General features: G+C 42.4%; 1 protein-coding gene across 1 annotated transcript in view; it reads left to right on the forward strand.

The window, feature by feature from the left end:
* The window catches only part of Fyb2 (FYN binding protein 2), a 118,955-nt gene that overhangs the window by 59,320 nt on the left and 42,319 nt on the right, over positions 1 to 17,316 (forward strand). Inside the window, exons 5-6 of the mRNA XM_029563464.1 lie at positions 7,426 to 7,526; positions 16,317 to 16,377. Of these exons, the coding sequence (XP_029419324.1) occupies positions 7,426 to 7,526; positions 16,317 to 16,377 (162 nt within the window). The remainder of the gene's footprint in view (positions 1 to 7,425; positions 7,527 to 16,316; positions 16,378 to 17,316) is intronic.

The following is a 17,316-nucleotide window of genomic DNA, read 5'->3' on the forward strand; positions in this document are numbered from 1 at the left end:
AAACATGTCATCTGATCTGTCTCCTTAAGTGAAAGTGAAAGGTGGTTTTCTCCGATGTCATGTCCCGCAAGCGAGAAATTCAAACCAGAAAATAACCAAGACAGAAAAATAATAGGAACCAGCAAAATTGAAATAGTGACCCTGGATCTGTGTTTGACCCCCTCGAACCTGAAGCTGGAATCCCTTCCCATGAACTTGGAATTGCGTTACTGTTCTGTGACCCTGGAACTATTGTTGTCTCTCATGAGCTTGAAGCTGTGGTCTCCTTACATCAGTTTGGAACTGTGGTTGTCTCCATGAGCCTGGAGTTGTGATCCCCTCTTGTGAGCTGGAGCTGTGCCTGTCTTCCATGAACCAGAGCTGTGGTCCTTCCCTATGTGCCTGGGACTGTCATTGTCTCCTGTGAACCTGGAGCAGTGGTCTCATCCCATGAACCTGTATGTGAGGGCCCCTCCTGGGACCTTGAAGCAGGGGCCCCTTCTCATGAGCCTGACCTGTGATTACCTCCTGTGAGCTGAAACTGTGACCCCCTTGGGTAAACCTTGAGTTGTGGTCCTCTCTTGTGAAACTGGAGCTGTTGTCCCCTCCTGTAAGCTGGAACTGTGGTCCCCTACTGTGAGCTGAAGCTATACAGAGTCCCTTCGTATAAGATGGAGCTGTGGTCCCTTCCTGTCAACCGGGAGCTGTGGTGCCCCCTTGTGAGTAGGAGCTGTGGTCCTCTCATACATGCTGGAGCTGTGACCTCCCTCCCATGAACCTGGAGCTGTGGTCTTCTCTTATGAACTGGAGCTCTGGTCCCTTCCCGTGATCTTGGAGCTGCGGTTCAGTCCTATGAACAGGAGCTGTGGTCCCCTCTTGGGAGCTGGAGCTGTGGTCCTCCACCTTGTCCTTCCCCACAACCTATGAGCAGGAACTGTGGTCCCAAACTGGGAATTGGAGCAATGCTCCCCCATGAGCAATGACCTGGGAGTTGGAGTGATGTCCCCCCGAACCAGAGTTGTGGTCCCCTCCCATGATCTAGAGTCATGGTCCCTCTTGTGAGCTGGAACTCTGGTCCCCTCACATGAGCCTGAGGCTTTGGACCCCTGAAGTTTCACATTCCTCTGGTGGCAGGCTGATGGTGAAGCAGAGTAGCGCATGGAGGACTTCCTGAGTCTGGGCAACAGTTTCAGTCTTCTCTGAGTGGCTACATTCCCCACAGCCCCTCCCCTGAAGTTCCAGGTTGTGCATGGCAGAGGCTTTGCCTCTTATGCTGGGTACAGGGGAGGCCTCTGTTATTTGCATATTTTGGTCTTAGGAGGACTGATCTCTGGAATGAGCCTCCCATCTCCCCTGAGGGCCAGCTGTGGTCCTCACTCTACACTCGGTCCTGGGTATCCAGGCCTTGATGTTGGATCTCTCCCATAACCAGGCACCTAGAGCTCTTCCATTATTTTTCTATTACACTCTTCTGCAAGTCCAGTGTGCCTTCACCTGTGCCCTAATTGAACTTCTAGGGATAAAAATCACAGTCTGGGAAGTTAATAAAAACAAAAAATAAACTACTGTAATTAATATAACTGATATAATTCTCAAACTAAAAAATATAATTACATCTTAGAATATAAATTCGAAATTCTATGTCTACTATAATTTTTGAATATTGTTTCTGAATATTGTTCACAACAATATTGTGAAATTTGTCACTTTTCCTATACTGTGAGTTTGCCATTGACTCCCTTCCCAAATTCTCCACCTGCACAAAGTTTTTCAAGGTAATCATTTACTTCTTTTTAAAAAATATTTTATTTATTATTATTTTTATTTTATGTGTATGTATGTATTGACTGCATGTAGGTAAGCACACCTGTGTCGTGCAATACTCATAGAAGACAGAAGAGGCTGTCAGATCCCCCGGAACTGGAGTTACAGACAGTTGTTAGCTGCCATGTGGGTGCTGGGATTCGAACCCGGGTCTTCTGGAAGAACAGTCAGTGTTCTTAACCACTGAGCCATCTCTCCAGCCCATCATTTACTTCTTTAAAAAAAGCAATGCTAACAAAATGTTTTTAAAAAGAAAAGAATTACAAATTAAAAGGAGAGAAGAAAAAAGAGGAAAAGGAAAAAAGATTATCCACTAAAATGCAAAAACAGAATTAGATAAATGCACAAGCAGCCCTGAAAACTAAGAATATAACAAAAAAATTAAGTATAATGAAGTGAAGGGATTGCTAAAAATATAGTAAAAACTTAAAAACGAGAAAAGCGTGAGAGGCGAAAGAAAAAAGGTGTTGGGACAGCTTCTTTCGTGTGTTTGGAACTTGGAGACTGATGGTTATATGCATGGGGGGTGGGGGCGCAGGAACTGTAGACTCTCATCTTTCTTATGGTTCACGCTGGTGTGGAGCCTGTGTTGTCCACGTGTCCAGTGCCTGCAGAGCTGCCTTCACTTAGGGGGTTTCCTTTCTTTCTCTATTGGGTCCTCTGCTGACCACACTTGGCTTTGCAGTCTGTGACCTGAGTGGATACTCTCAACCTCCTAAGACTCCGCTGATTGTATCCTTTGGGGTGGCTAATGTTCAGGCTGATGCTGTCTCACAAGTGCCTTGGGACATGGAGGCATCCACAGCACTGACATCTGTACAAGTGGAGACCCTGTCTTGTTACCTTCAAGATGTCCTAATGCTGGAAGGATGCATTCAGAGTTCTCAGGCTCTGTCATGCATGGCGGTGAACGACAGGCGGTTTCAGAGATTGCTCAAGCCCCTCGCCTCAGGCTCATAGGTGTCCATTTTCAGTGTTCTCAGTTGATGAGATAGGCTACAGGCCACTGAGGGTAGGATTGCAAGTCCCTGCCTGAGCCTCCTGAACCCACCCTCTCCCTCTCCCAAACTGTTATCCAGGGTCCTCTCTTCCTGGGGCTCTGCCAGGTTAAATTCAGGTGTCCTGGCTTGTGTTTGTTCCCTGTTTTCAGACCCCAAGCTTTAAATAATGGGATCCCTCTTAAGATGGTGCCCAGCCACTGCCCTCCTGGGTCATACAGAGTGACAATGGACTTCCTCTCCACTGCTGAGTCACTGAATCGCTGTCTCAGCAAAGCCTACAGTTGCATTTGAGTCTTCGAGGGCTGTGGGGTAGAATATTCAGTCTTTCGCAAGGGGACTAATTACCTTTTGGATGGGGCTTCTGCTTCCCCTTCCCTACCAGGAAGCCCCACGTCTGGAGCTTGTCCTGCGGTGCTTCTCTCTGGCCAGTCAGCCATCTTTTCAGCTGTTCTCTCTGCCTTTCAGATTTCCAATGCTCTTCTTTCTCCCCTAGGAATAGAGTCTGTTCTTGCTTAACTGACTCTTTTTGTAGCCCCAGCTGGCCTGGAACTCACCATGTAGACCAGGCTGGCCTTGAACTCACAGAGATTCACCTGCCTCTGCCTTCCAAGTGCTGGAATTAAAGGTGTGTGTGCCATCATGCCCTGCTAACTGACTCTTCTTAACTGAGTCATATGGAGGCTGCTTCTAGGATACCATCTAATTCTCAGGAATTGTGTTTATGGACTGGGGAAAGGCCTCAGTCAGTGAAGTGCTTGTTTTGCAAGCAGGGGGCCCTGTTTTAATCCCTCAGAACCCATGAGAAAAAAGTTGGGCAAGATGAGGAACTCTTGTAGTGTTGGTACTGGGGAAGCAGACAGGCAAATCTCTGGCCACCCAGTCCAGCCTAACCAGCAAGTTCTAGACAAAGGGAGAGACTGTCCCAATAAACAAAATGGGGCCCGTATGGTGGTACGCACTTTTAGCTCCACCACTCGGGAGGCAGGGGTGGGAGGATCTTTGTGAGATCAAGGCCAGCCTGACCTACACAGTGAGTTCTGGGTCCACTGGGGCTACAATGAGTGAGACCCTAGCTCAAAAAAAAGGGTGAATGGCACCTGAGGAATGACTCCTAAAGTTGACTTCTTACTTCACATGCATACACACATAAGTGCACCCACATACATGAGCAAACATGTACACACACAAACAGTATTATACCTATTACTCTTTTCTCTTGTCCCTAAATACATAGATTTTTTTCTATTTTACAGCTTATTGCTTCTACCTGTTATTACTCACTTAATTTCTTTCTATCATTTCTTAACTTCTTTGAATACTTAAAACACACTACGTTAAATTTACTTTCATGTTGTTTTGTTTAGTTCCCCCATGGCTCCCATCCTCATGAGGTTTTTAGGTTTTGACAGTCAACTTGTTTTAAGTAGGGATCGGTTTCTCTAGAGACCTAGACGTTGTAGAGTGTAGAAACATTTCTAAAGTATTGTGTGAAATTTGCTTGTCAAGTATCAATGCAAAACACAGCTCTCTGGTTTTTTGTTTTTGTTTGTGTTTTTGGTCTTTTGGAGACAGGGACTCCCTGTAGCCCCAGCTGATCTGGAACTCATTTTGTAGACCAGGCTGGCCTTGAACTCACAGAGATCTGCTTGCCTCTGCCTCCCAAGTGCCAGCCAGCTCTCTGGTTTTTGTCATATAACTTTCAGCTATACACATGCACACCTATATTTATTGTATTCATATTTTCAGAAGAATTTGAACTCATAACTGTATTAGTTCTGGTTTTTCATACCCGCAAGCATTACTTATCTCTCCTCTCACTCACCCCTGAATAACCCATTCTGTAAATATACCACATTTTTATTACTCATTCATCAGTTGAGGGACATTTAGGTTGCTTCCATTCTTGGTTATTGTGAAAAGGGCAGCAATGAACATGGCTGTGCAAGTGTCTCTGTAGTAGAATCAGTCTGTTCGGTATATGTCAAGGAGTAGTATGATTAGATTGCATGGTAGATTTATGTTTAGTTTTAAAGAGTTATCCATATTGATTTCCACAGTGGAAAATGCACCAGTTTGCAATTCCACCAGCAGTGAATGAGCATTCCCCTTTTCCACATCCACACCAGCATTTGGTGTCATTTATTCTCTTAATCTTAGCCATTCTGACTGGGGCAGGCAGGAGAAACCACCCTTCAAGTTATTGGTCAGTGTAGCCCAAGAGACTCCCAAAATAAAACAGGCTATTGCCACAGCCTTTGGTTGCCTCCAAGAGCTTGAAGGTAAGAGCCTACTGCTGAAGGCAGGTCATACTTCAGGCCCAGGACTCAGAACACTGGAGCTGGAACTGACCTGGAAACCTCTTCCCTGAAGACTAGCTCTCATGGCATCAGAGGATACTATATTAGATGCCAAAGGAGAAATCCAATCAATGGTCCTACCCAGCTGTGAAGCCTAATAAACAACAATGAATGGCCCAGCAAACTATTGTTGCAGTAGTGTCTTTTCCTTGGGGGTAATAAACAGCTGTCTAATTTGAAGTAAGGCCCGCTCAGTGGGATGAAACTCACATGTGGGACTGTAAGCATAGCCAAATACACACCTGGAGAAGTCATAGATCCTAGAGAAAAACCTACTTTTGCCACATCCCTAGACCATAATTTCTTACTTTATTTTAAATACACATCCTCATATTTACAGACAAGGGTACCTTTTACCCCTTATCAAAGAAGCTTCTTTTTGCAACAGATGGAGACTATTACAGAGTTCAAGAGCTACTCAAAGGCAGAGAATAACTGTCTGTGAGATGCTTAACCCTAAGCAAAATATCTTTAAGGCAACCTCTACACATAGTATGAATGCATCTTTCAATTCCCACCAGAGATAGTCCCTTATGCAGAAGATGGTGATTAACACAGAAACCTACAGTTGGCCACTGTGCAGAGAACAAGAGTCCGCAGAGTGCTTATCCCTGAATAGGACACCGATTTCAAACCTCTGCCTCCCAGGGCTCAGGGATCCTTTCAGAAGAGGAGGAGGAAAGATTACAAGAGCCAGAGGAGGTGGTAACCACAAGGGAAAGTCTTCCAGACAGCTGGTCAGTTATTCATATGAACTCACAGCAATGGTGACAGCCTGCACAAGTCCTATGCAAGCTCAAACCAGACAAAATCCCAGTGAAGACATGGGGAAGTGGGTAAGAAAATACAACCTACAGAACTTTTGACAATTAATGGCTGCTGGGAGGGGAAAAGAGAGTATATTACAGGTGGGCCAGTGGATGAACCCTCCCTGAAGGACATTTGGGAACACAAATTAGATTCTGTAGGTCATGTTATATTTATATGAGGGTACATTCAATTGGATGGGGGGCAGTGAGGGGAGGTATGGATGGGGGAATCTACATGCTATCAAACTATATTGTATGAAAATTGCAAAAATTCAGTTAAAAAAGAAATTCAAAACAAAACACAGCTCTCATTCCAAAGTGAATGAGAGATAATTTATTCTGAGCCAAATATGAACGACCACAGCCAAGAATATGGATATAGGTTACCCCCAATGGCATGCTTTCTGGAGAAATCAGTTACAGAACTTTTTATAATCACAGAACAAAAGAAAGCCATAAACCAATGCATTTACCAAATGCCCTGAAGGGGACATCAGGGCTACAGCAGAGCAGGGAAGTTTCTTCCGTAGATTTCTGGTACCGTCTGATAACACACAGTCTCAGGTTTGAAGTTGGTGGAAGCTAGTGGTCTGCTAAGTTAATACATTCCAGAGGTTTTACCTGATAGTCAAAAGGGATGTTAGGTGAGATACAGAGGTGGATAAGTGGCTAGTGAGAGGATTAAAGAAAACCCAAGATAATTTTGGCTCTTGAGTTGCAACATCCCAATTCTTGTGACATCCCAATTCTTTGTGACAGTCACAAAATTCTTGTCAGTTTGGAGAACTTTCAACACAGATGTAACTTTTTCAAGGTCCTTCTTGAAAGGATCAATTTGGTTTTTTGAGTCCCAGTTTTTTTCTGTAATATACAGATTGAAGGAATGTAGATCTACATCAGTACTTGGTGCTGGGATTTTGAGTTTCTGGTTTTTTGTGGTTGGCTCTACCAGCTCTGGTGGCCACAGAGAGCAAGCTTTCCTGCTCATTTTCTTGGAAGAGTACACAGATATTTTCTAGAACTTGTGGCATAGAAAGGGTACCGTTTTGTGGTTCTTGACATTATGTTGGCAGCAAACTTCTGGCTTCCTATTCACATGTGGTTCTGACATTAAATACTCCCCACCCCCACCTGTCTACTTATCTGGCCTCAGGTCCCAACAACTGTCATTGCATTTTTAATTGTGGGTCTCCTCAGTACATCTACCTGGGCACCTGGGATTTTGCATTATTGATTTCTGTGTGAACTCTGTGATCTTTATGCAGTTCTTTGCACAATTAGATTCCATCGAGAATCCTGTGTGTTTCAGGAAGGTCTCCCCCTCCTACATCTGCTTAGATCATTAGACTGACCAGATAGTTCTCTAATGAGGAAAAATGTACAAAGAATTTTACAGAAATGTGTTTAAAGAAATGTCTTTTTTACGAAGTAACTCTTTTCCTCCATGCTTCTCAGTGCTGAATTGGAAGAACCACATAATTATGAGGCAACAATTTCATATCTGAGACACTCTGGCAACTCCGTTAACCTGTGTGCTGTAGAGGAAACTGCTGATGGTAAGTCTGCTAAGCCAATTAATATTGTAACCCTGCGTGGAATAAAAATGTGTCAAGATTTTTTTCCCTTCTAGCTAACTACAAGTTAAGATTTTCAGAGTCGTTCTACTCTGTCCTCTCATTTCTTTTTTATTTCTCCCATGTTTTGTTTCTTAACAATATAAACCAGTCCAGTTGGGCATCAGCACTGCCCAGGACCCTCCCTCATACTTCTGTCTTTTCTTCTCCCATCGACTTAACTGCTTTGCCTTTTGTGGCTATGTATGAAGAAAAATCAAGACCCACTGATTCGTTGTTTCTTCCTTTCCTATGGAAACCTCACCTCTCTTCTCATAGAATCTTTCTTGAACTCCTCTGGCTTCTTAGCATGTAAAAAGGGAGATAATTTACAGTGAGAATTAGGCCTTACGTTCAGTCTGAATAAGAAAAGGGAATTTGTTTTCTCTTTTTTTAATTTTAAATTAAAGAACAGCTAATGCTCTTAACCACTGAGCCATCTCTCCAGCCCCAGAAAAGGGAATTTGTATAGTGGCTGCAAGCACAGGTGCAGAGCTAAGTCATCTGGTACAGATGATGACAGCACTCAGAATGTTTTGTGAAAAAGAAGACCCTCACAGATACGAAGGAGAAGCAGCAGAGATCCAGTTTCAATGTCTTTGTTCTGCTTACAGAATTATGCAGATCTCTGCAGAAGTCATGAATACCAGTGCTGGGATAAACACCAGTTCTTACTGAGCCTGCAGTACACAGAGCACTTCTATGCCGGGTCCTATGCGCACATACCTGCTAATTGAATGGTTTCATCATCCCACTGTTAGAGACAGGGGACTGATGATCAGAGAGGTGCAGCTGTACAAAGTCATCTAAGAACTGTGTGGTAGAGCAACAGGATGAACCAGGCCCAGCCTGTCTCGAGACTTCGTGCCTTTTCCATAAACCTACGCTGCATCTCGTTCAGGGAGACGCATCTTCACTGAAAGGAGGGCCAAAAAGGGATCTTCTGGTCCAATTATTCACTACATAGACAAGAAGCTTAGAGCTCTAGGAAAGAAAGTCATATTCCTGGGAACACGTAACATAACAATAAAGTCCAAAGTGGCATTTTGCTCCCCTCCCTCAGGAAATGAGAATTTGGAAAACTACTAGAAAACTCCTCCGCTGGGATAAGTCTTGATGGTCCCACATAGTTCATAAAATACTAGCCTTAAGAGTAGAGAAGGGCTTTCACATTTTAGTGTTTGCCTAGGTCTCTGGGAAATCTTAAAGTACAGATTCTGGGTTAGTAGCTCTGGTGTGGGACCTACCTGTCGGCGTTTCTCATCAACTTCCCTGTGGATGCTGCTGCTGCTGCTGGCCTATCTACCACACTTTGAATAGAAAGGCCCCATTTGGGCAGAACTAACTGCATGCCTTTTTACAAGACTAAAGGTTTACAGGACCAAGAGGAAGGTGCAGTCTATGTACCCTTTTCCTCTGGACCTTTTTCCTCTGAGGCTCCCCTACTCAGAACCCACCTCTATGGAAATGCCTCCCCAAGATCCCGGTTACAACTTCTCCTTCAGTCCATCTTCCTCAAGGCAGACTGGGCTTCAGGGAAAGCTGTGGGGGTGGGGTTTCAAATATGTTCCTCATGCCGGAAAGTAAAGCTGATTATTGATTGTGCAAAGCTGGACCTGGAACCTGTGTTTATTCATTCAGGGCACAAATTCCAAAAGTGGGTCTTCTTGGTGCCCGAAGAAGGAACCGCTAGCACAAGTCTGTCTTCAGTCTTTACTAAAGGCTTTTTTTGCCGAACTTCATGAATAATGCCAGCAAGTGGGCAAAGACTTATGACCAAAAAGCCAGAAAGGGTTCAAAAAGTGTACGAGGCATCCAACTGAGAAGTGACAGCGCAGAATAACAGGGAGCCAGGGAGACGGGGAATGGGGTTAGGCCTCTCCCCACCAGAAGGGCATTGTTGCCCTAAGATGGAAATGGACGTGGTAGGGTTGAAGAATCTAGAGAGCTATAGCCTAGGGTCAGATGGGTTCTGTGATGAGCCCCACCCACTTACCTGCCTTTCTCTAAGGAGCCATGATGTAGCCACCCTCCAGGAAAGGGAAAGGAAGCAGACTAATTGATTCCCACTTCCTGACTGCTTGCCTTATGACTTCTATCCTTTCTACATTGTTCACTGGGTAGAAAATACCAGAATCTCAATGTATTCATCTACAAAATGAGCTTAATATCACTTTGGGATTTTTTCTGAATATTTAATAAAACAATACATTAATTCATTAGGTCAAGCGGCACTGTACTTCTGTGAGATGGAGCATGCGACCTTTTCTGAATTCCTCTCACTGAGTATAACTAAAAGCTCTTTATATACAAACGTAATAAACAGGGAAGAATAGAAGACTTTGGAAGGTAGAGAGAAGAGAGTAGGTCTGTTAAAGATTGTGGGACCCAAGGAAGGGTAGGATCATGAGCTGACGGTTATTGTGATCTTTTGGAACTGGGGAAAGGTACACATATCTAGAGTCAGATTCACTCCAAGTAACACTACAAGATAAAACAAAACTATCAGAAATGAAAGAGGATTCTGTCAGCAGCAGGAGAAAAAAATCAAATCACACAAAAGGGAGTTCCACTGTGGCTAACCGTGGGTTTTTTAGCAGAAGCTGGACAGGCTAGGAGAAGGTGGAATGACACGAAAAATGAAGAGGAAGAAAATCCTACCAACCAGGAATGTTACTGGGTGAAGCAGCCTTTCATAGATAATGGCATGATAAAGACTTTCCTAAGCAAACACAAGTAGAGCGCATCCATCACCATATAGTATATGAAATATTAATAGTCATTCTTCAAGCTGAAATAAAAGGATACAAGTTAGTAACATGAAAACTTATGAAAGTACAAAACTCAGTGGTAAAAGCTCATGAATAAAAGCTTAATGGGAAAAGTAACTGCACAGCAAATTCAGAATATTCCAATACTGTAATTGGTGGGGTGTAAAACCATATCTTGTAGTATGACAGTTAAAAGAAAAAATAACTAATTTTCTAAAGATTTATTTGTATTTTTTTAATTATGTATATGCATGTGTGTTTGTGGGTAGATATGTGCATGTCAGTGCAGGTACCCTCAAAAGGCAGAAAACAATGTCAGATCCCCTGGAGCTGAAGTGATAGGCAATTGTGAGCTGCCCTATATGAGTGCTGGGAACCAAACTCAGGTCCTCTGCAAGACCCGTACATATGCATTCTTAACCCCTGAGCCATCGTCTCTCTAGCCCCCAAAATAAGTATTAAAAGTAACAGTGCATATAATAATTTCATGAGGGAATACAATATAGAAAGGTGTATATTGTGACAACAGAAGTTCACACTGTGGGGAGTTAAAATGTATCAGTCAGTTACTATGGAAAACAATATGAAAATTCCTTTCAAAACTAAAAACAGAGCTACCATATAATCCAGTCGTCCCACCCCTGAGGAGCTATACGAGGAAGGGAAATCAGGGTAGCGTGTGGGAGACATGTCTGCACTCCCGTGATCACAGCTGCAGTCACAGCAACCAAGATCTGATTGGCCTCAGCCTCCATGGACATGTGAATACAGTCAGTGTGCATGCATTTAGGACAAAAGACTTTTTAGCCTCAACAGAGGAAGGTCTACCATTTATGAGTGAGCCTGGAGGACATTAGGTGAAATCAGCCAAGGGCAGAAAGATGAGTAGTGCCTCTATTCTTGCTGAGCGGTAAAATGTAAAGTTGCTGTCATAGATGCAGAGAATGAAATGCTAATCACCAGTGATCAGGACAAGGATCTGGGAGAGATGTTTGGCCAAACAAAACAAGATCTCACTTAGATGGGGACAGTTCAAGAGATCGGTCGTACATCATAGTGACTGTGGTTCATAACAGCACATTGTGTACTTTAAAATTGGTACGTGAGGAAATTTCACACGTTCTCACCACAAAAGAATGTGAGGTGATATGTAAAAAAAAAGTGACTAAGTCATTCCACAGAATATACATATGTCAAAACATGCTGTACATCATAAATATATACACTTTTACCTATCAGATTTCTTTAAAAAGAAGAAAAGTCCCCAATTACTAACCCAAGAGCTGATCTCTCTCAGGATCCTATCTCAAGAACATAGAAAAGGAGCAAAATAGACGCAGAGCATGAAAGAAATACCAAAGAACTGTAATAAATGAGATTTAAAACACAAAAACAATGGAATCACCGAAATCAAAAGCTTGTTTGTTGAAAAGATCAATGAAATTGGCAAACCTCTAGGGAGTCTGACAAGGACACAAAGAAAATTAACCATCTCGAGGCCAGTGCCAGGGCGGCATCACACACACTGAAGGAATGGACAAGGAAATATTACAAAGAGCTGCACACTTGAATTTAACAACTTAGACCAAATTTTAACAATTTATCTAGAAGCACAGACTACCACAAACCACCCAAAATAATTTGAGTGACGCTTGTAACTCTTAGGAAAAACTGAACTAAGTCAGTGGGTAGAGGCACCACGTGCCACACAAGTGCGAGGACCTGAGTTTGAATCCCAGAACACACAGGAAAGTTGGGCAAGTGCAGCAAACCCAGTGTATGAGAGGCAGACACTGGGGATCCCTGGGGAATCAGTGAGCTCTGGTTCAGTGAGAGAACGTGCCTCCGAAAGTAAAGTGAAGAGCACCTCTGGCCTCCAGGTGCATATACACACATGTGCACACGAACCTCTACACACGTGTGCCTAAACATATGAGGACACATGTACAAACGTATCACAAACATACATTCAAAAAAGTTTTCTCAAAAAAAAAATCTGCATCCAGATGATTTGAGTAAAAATGCTTCTAAACATTTAAAGAGTTAACACCTACTCTATATGGCACGCTCCAAAAAATGCGAGAGAAGGAAACAGTTTTTGATTCAATTCATGAAATTGGCATAAGTGTGATACTAAAAACAGACAAAAACAGTACAATAAACCCATTCAGATCAATCTCCTTCATGACCATAGTCATGAAACCCTTGACAAAACATTAATGATAAAATCAGCAAGAAATAAAAGGAACTCCACACCGCGGTTGAATGCAGTTCGTTTCAGAGATGCAAAGGTTCAGTATTCACAAATCAATTAATGAAACCACTATGTTGACAGGAAGAAAATTTGAACAATATATTTAGGAAAGATATTGAGAAAAAGACATTATATTCATAATATTAAGAGTGTTAGAAAAATAAGGAGAGAGGAGCTCCCTCACTTTGATATTTTTAGAAGGCCTGCAGAATGTGATACTTAATATAAATACCTGAGCATCCCCCAACACACACACACTGGAAACAAGGCAGAAATGCCCTCTCTTACCATTCCTACCCTCTGTACTGCTACTAGCCAGTAAAAATGAAAACAAAGAAATAAAGGCACATAAAGATCAAAAAGGAGAAAAAGAACTGCCTTTATTTGCAGATGTTGTGATTGTCTAGGTAGAAATTCCTAAGGATTGAAAAAAAAAACTGCTTAGAACTAATAAATAGGTTCAGCAAGGTTGCAAAACACAATTGCATTTTTATTTACTAGTAATGAGCACATGAATGCTAAAACTAAAAAACACCATTTAAATTCTCTCTTCAAATCACAGCATGCATGTGACTTAAATGCTAAAAATATAAAATTTGGATTAAGTAAAGCAAATCTTAATGAGTGAAGAGACGTACTGATTTTATAGATTAGAAGACCCAACAGAATAAAATTGACCATAAAAAATAAGTTACAGTTCTCCACAAGTAGTATACAGGTTTAAGGCAGTTCCTATAAAAATCCCAATAAGATATTTTGTAGCTATAGACAAGATCATTCTAAAATGCTAAAATGCATGTGGAAATGCAGAGGAACTTAAAATAGCTACAGACAATTTTGAGAAAGAAAGAGTAGAAAGGACCAGTCACCCAATTCCAAGACTGATAATTACAGTAATTTCAAGACTCTGGCTTCGGTAGAAAGATTCAGAGAACAGAGGAACGGAATTAAAAACCCAGAAACAGACCTGTGCAGATTTCTTTCCTTTTTTATTATTCTTTGCTTATTGTTTAAGAATTTGTAGTGCATACAATATGTTTATCAAGTCTACCCCTCATTCCCTCCATTCCGATTCTTCTCCCATTACTCTCCCACTATCCCCTCCCAACTTCATGTTTTTTTTTTTTTTTTTTAACCCACTGAGTTAAAAACACTTAGCACAAGTAGTATGTATATGGGTGAGGATCACCTCCTGGAGCATGGGTAGCCTCTCCGGGGCCACATCTTTGAAGAAAACTGACTCTCCCTCTCCCAGCAGCCATCAGTTGCTAATAGACTCTCAGCTACAGGTGGGACTTTGTGACCACCTCCCCCACACATGATGGATTTTGTCTGGCTTGACCTTGAGTAGGTCTTGTGCATTCTGTCACCACCAATGTGAATTCATATGTGCCACTGCCCTGTTGTGTCCTAAAAATCTTCCTTGTGGTCATCCACTGCCTCTGACTCTCACAACCTTTCTGCCTCTTCTTCTGAGATGGTCCCTGAACCTTTGGAAGAGGGAACATGGTCTAGATGTTCCATCTAAGGTTGAGTGCTCTGCAGTCTCTTTCCAAAGAAAGATGTGTTTTGTCGCTTTTAAAATTACGGTACTTGTGTGTGTCTGCATGAGTGCAGGTGCCCACGGAGGCTTCAGAGCCTTTGGAGATGGAGTTATAGGCAGTTATGAGCTGCCCAACATAGGTGCTGTGGCGGGGCAGGGCGGGGCGCTGAACTTGAGTCCTCTGGAAGAGCAGTATGCAGTCTTAACCACTGAACCATTTCTCTAGCCCCCGTCACAGTCTCATTCTCTACACATTGACCTCTCTGGGTCTCTGTGTTAATCATGATCTACTGCAAGTAGCTTCTCTGAAAAGGGTTGAGAGATGCACTCTTCTATGGAATGAGTCAATAGGAGTCAGTTTAATTCTATGTCCATTTAGTAGAATAATAGTAATGGGTTCTCCGTAGATCTACGACATATCTGGCCACAGGTTCTTGGCCCCGATAATAGTGCAAATATGCATTCAGTCTTGTGAAGCAGACCCTAAATCCAGTCAGAAGGTGGTTAGCGACTCCCATAACATTTATGCCACTAACTGCAGCAGTGGGCATATGCTTCCAGGCCAGTTGTTGTAGCTCACAGGGTTCACAGTTGAGTAAGACTGATGATTATTTTTCTCCTCTAGTCGTGTACACAGCACCTTCCAGCACTATGAAAGCTAGCCATTAGGGACAAAGCACCATGGCTTGTACCAGTATCAGATCGCCGTTCCATGTTCAGTTATGTGATATCTGCAACAAAAGGGTCTTATCATCAAGTTCTGGAGGGTAACCAAGAGCAGTGGCAATGGCCTGTAATGTCTATGGGTCTCTGAGACCCCGCTGATCAACAGTTCCAAAAGAAGTAGCCCATGCCCGGCACTGGGATTTTTATTTGCTAGCCTCTGGTATCTAGGAGGGGTATTGTCTTCCCCCGACTCCCTGTTATAGGTTAATTCCATTTAAATTCTTTCATCAAGTTCTGGAGGGTAACCAAGAGCAGTGGCAATGGCCTGTAATGTCTATGGGTCTCTGAGACCCCGCTGATCAACAGTTCCAAAAGAAGTAGCCCATGCCCGGCACTGGGATTTTTATTTGCTAGCCTCTGGTATCTAGGAGGGGTATTGTCTTCCCCCGACTCCCTGTTATAGGTTAATTCCATTTAAATTCTTTTTTAATTTTTTATTTTTGTGAGTGGTTCGCCTGCCAGTGTATAAGTGCACTTGTGTTGTGCAATGCCCACAGAAGTCAGAAAGGGTGTCTGATCCCCCAGAACTGAACATGTGGGTGCTGGGAACCAAACCTGGGTCCTCTGCAAGAGCAAGCGCTTTCTATATATATATATATATGTGTGTGTGTGTGTGTGTGTGTGTGTGTGTGTGTGTGTGTGTGTATGTTTTAGGAAGCTTCTAAAGCAGAGGATTTCACATGAGTTCTGATTGCTACACATTTTCATTAACAATAGAAAACTTTTAGATAACAAAAATATCTAATAAGCATTTTTATGGAAACTATGTCACTTTATGCAATGTCCAGTGTTTTGTATACACTTCTAATCTCTGTTTGCAGGTACCAATGGGCCAGTTTCACATGTGAACAGGCTGAGGTTCAAAGAAATGAAGTAATTCATCTGACACCCTCCCCCAAGATTAAAGAAGCAGGACTTGAATCTGAACCCAAGTTCTTGCCACTACTTGTACTGGTTAATAATTAAGGAAGCTATGTGTTGTTAAATAACAGCCACAGGAAAATCAGAAGATATTTATGTCCTTGTGGGCTCTTCTTTCAAGCTGTGTTTAGGAAACAGAACACTTGGTCTGAATCTGGTGTTTATCTTGTTGAGATGGATTCAGGCCTCTGTTAGGCCTTCCTTTCAAGTTTGCTTTCTAAGCACTATTGCTAATTTTGAGTGCATTCTTTTAAACATGTAGGTATCTATTTACTAAGCCAGGAAACTTTAAAATGGTGTCTTATTCATTGACTGTAAATTCTACCCTGGAAATCCCCACAGAACTCGAGCCTTGACCAATGACCCTAGACTTTTCCCACTCACACAGAGCCTGCCATAGATCAATGCTCCAAAGGATAAGAAAATTGGACTCTGAAATCTTGCATAACTATGTTAATCCTGAGATTAACGTGAGAAATGGATAGATAAACTGATTTGAGTTTTTTTGTTCATTTTAGCCACTTATGAAGTTGAAATTGAAGAACTCCAAAAGGTATTTTTTTTCCTGTCCTTACTGATGTATGACTAAGAGTAACACATACCTATAGCAGTGAATCTAAGGTACTTTCACTGTGAAATGAATGCTCTTGTTTTCAACAGTCTTTTCTAGGATCAAGTGATCAGGATTCAGTACGCTGTGCCCTAGACATCGTAGTCAGAAGGTATAGCAAGATGGACAAACCAGGTGTAGTGGTGCATGTCTTTAATCCCAGCACTTGGGAGGCAGAGGGGGGCAGATCTCCTGGCCAGCCTGGTCTACACAGCAAGTTCCAAGCCAACTGAGGCTACAGGGAGACCCTGTCTCAAAAAGCAAATAAATAAATAAATAAATAAATAAATAAATAAAAGGTAGACCATCTGAATTGATGCCTGACCCCTTACCTGTGATGATCAGCATCAATTGCCCTTAAAAACTGTGCCTTTCAGAAGAAAGAGTCCTTTAGAATAATCCAGATTTGTATACCTTGTGCTTTCAAAAAAACAACCAGAGCCTAGAAATACATTTTCTGGTCTCCTGTTGTTGGGTGGGGGACCAGGTACCACCTTGAAGGTATAGCAATTTGGGGTTAAACACTAATGAACAGTGTGTTTAGAAGTACCTGGAATTCAGCATTCACCTGTCTGAATCACAGTTGTAACTTCTGTAAGATGGGATATTTTCCATGGGCACATGTCAAGCATGTTCATTTATAGACATGATTTGTTACTGAAAAATGTAAATGGTGATATTCTTCTTAATGGGGGCAGAAATTATTTATTGAGGTGTTTTACCCACCTGGAAATAGTAAGACATGCTGAACTGTTCTGACAAGGGAGCCCTCCTGATGAGCACATGTCGTCCCTCTCAGTTAATATAACATGAAAGCACTTTAAAATTTAAATCTTTGAACTCTCAGGTATATTCTACATTTGTGTTTGTATTTATGAGCTTGGTGAGCAGAATCTGATTTTGTCTTT

Source organism: Nannospalax galili, unplaced genomic scaffold (genome assembly GCF_000622305.1).
Source record: "Nannospalax galili isolate Female #2095 unplaced genomic scaffold, S.galili_v1.0 scaffold356, whole genome shotgun sequence".
In the NCBI taxonomy this organism is placed as follows: domain Eukaryota; kingdom Metazoa; phylum Chordata; class Mammalia; order Rodentia; family Spalacidae; genus Nannospalax; species Nannospalax galili.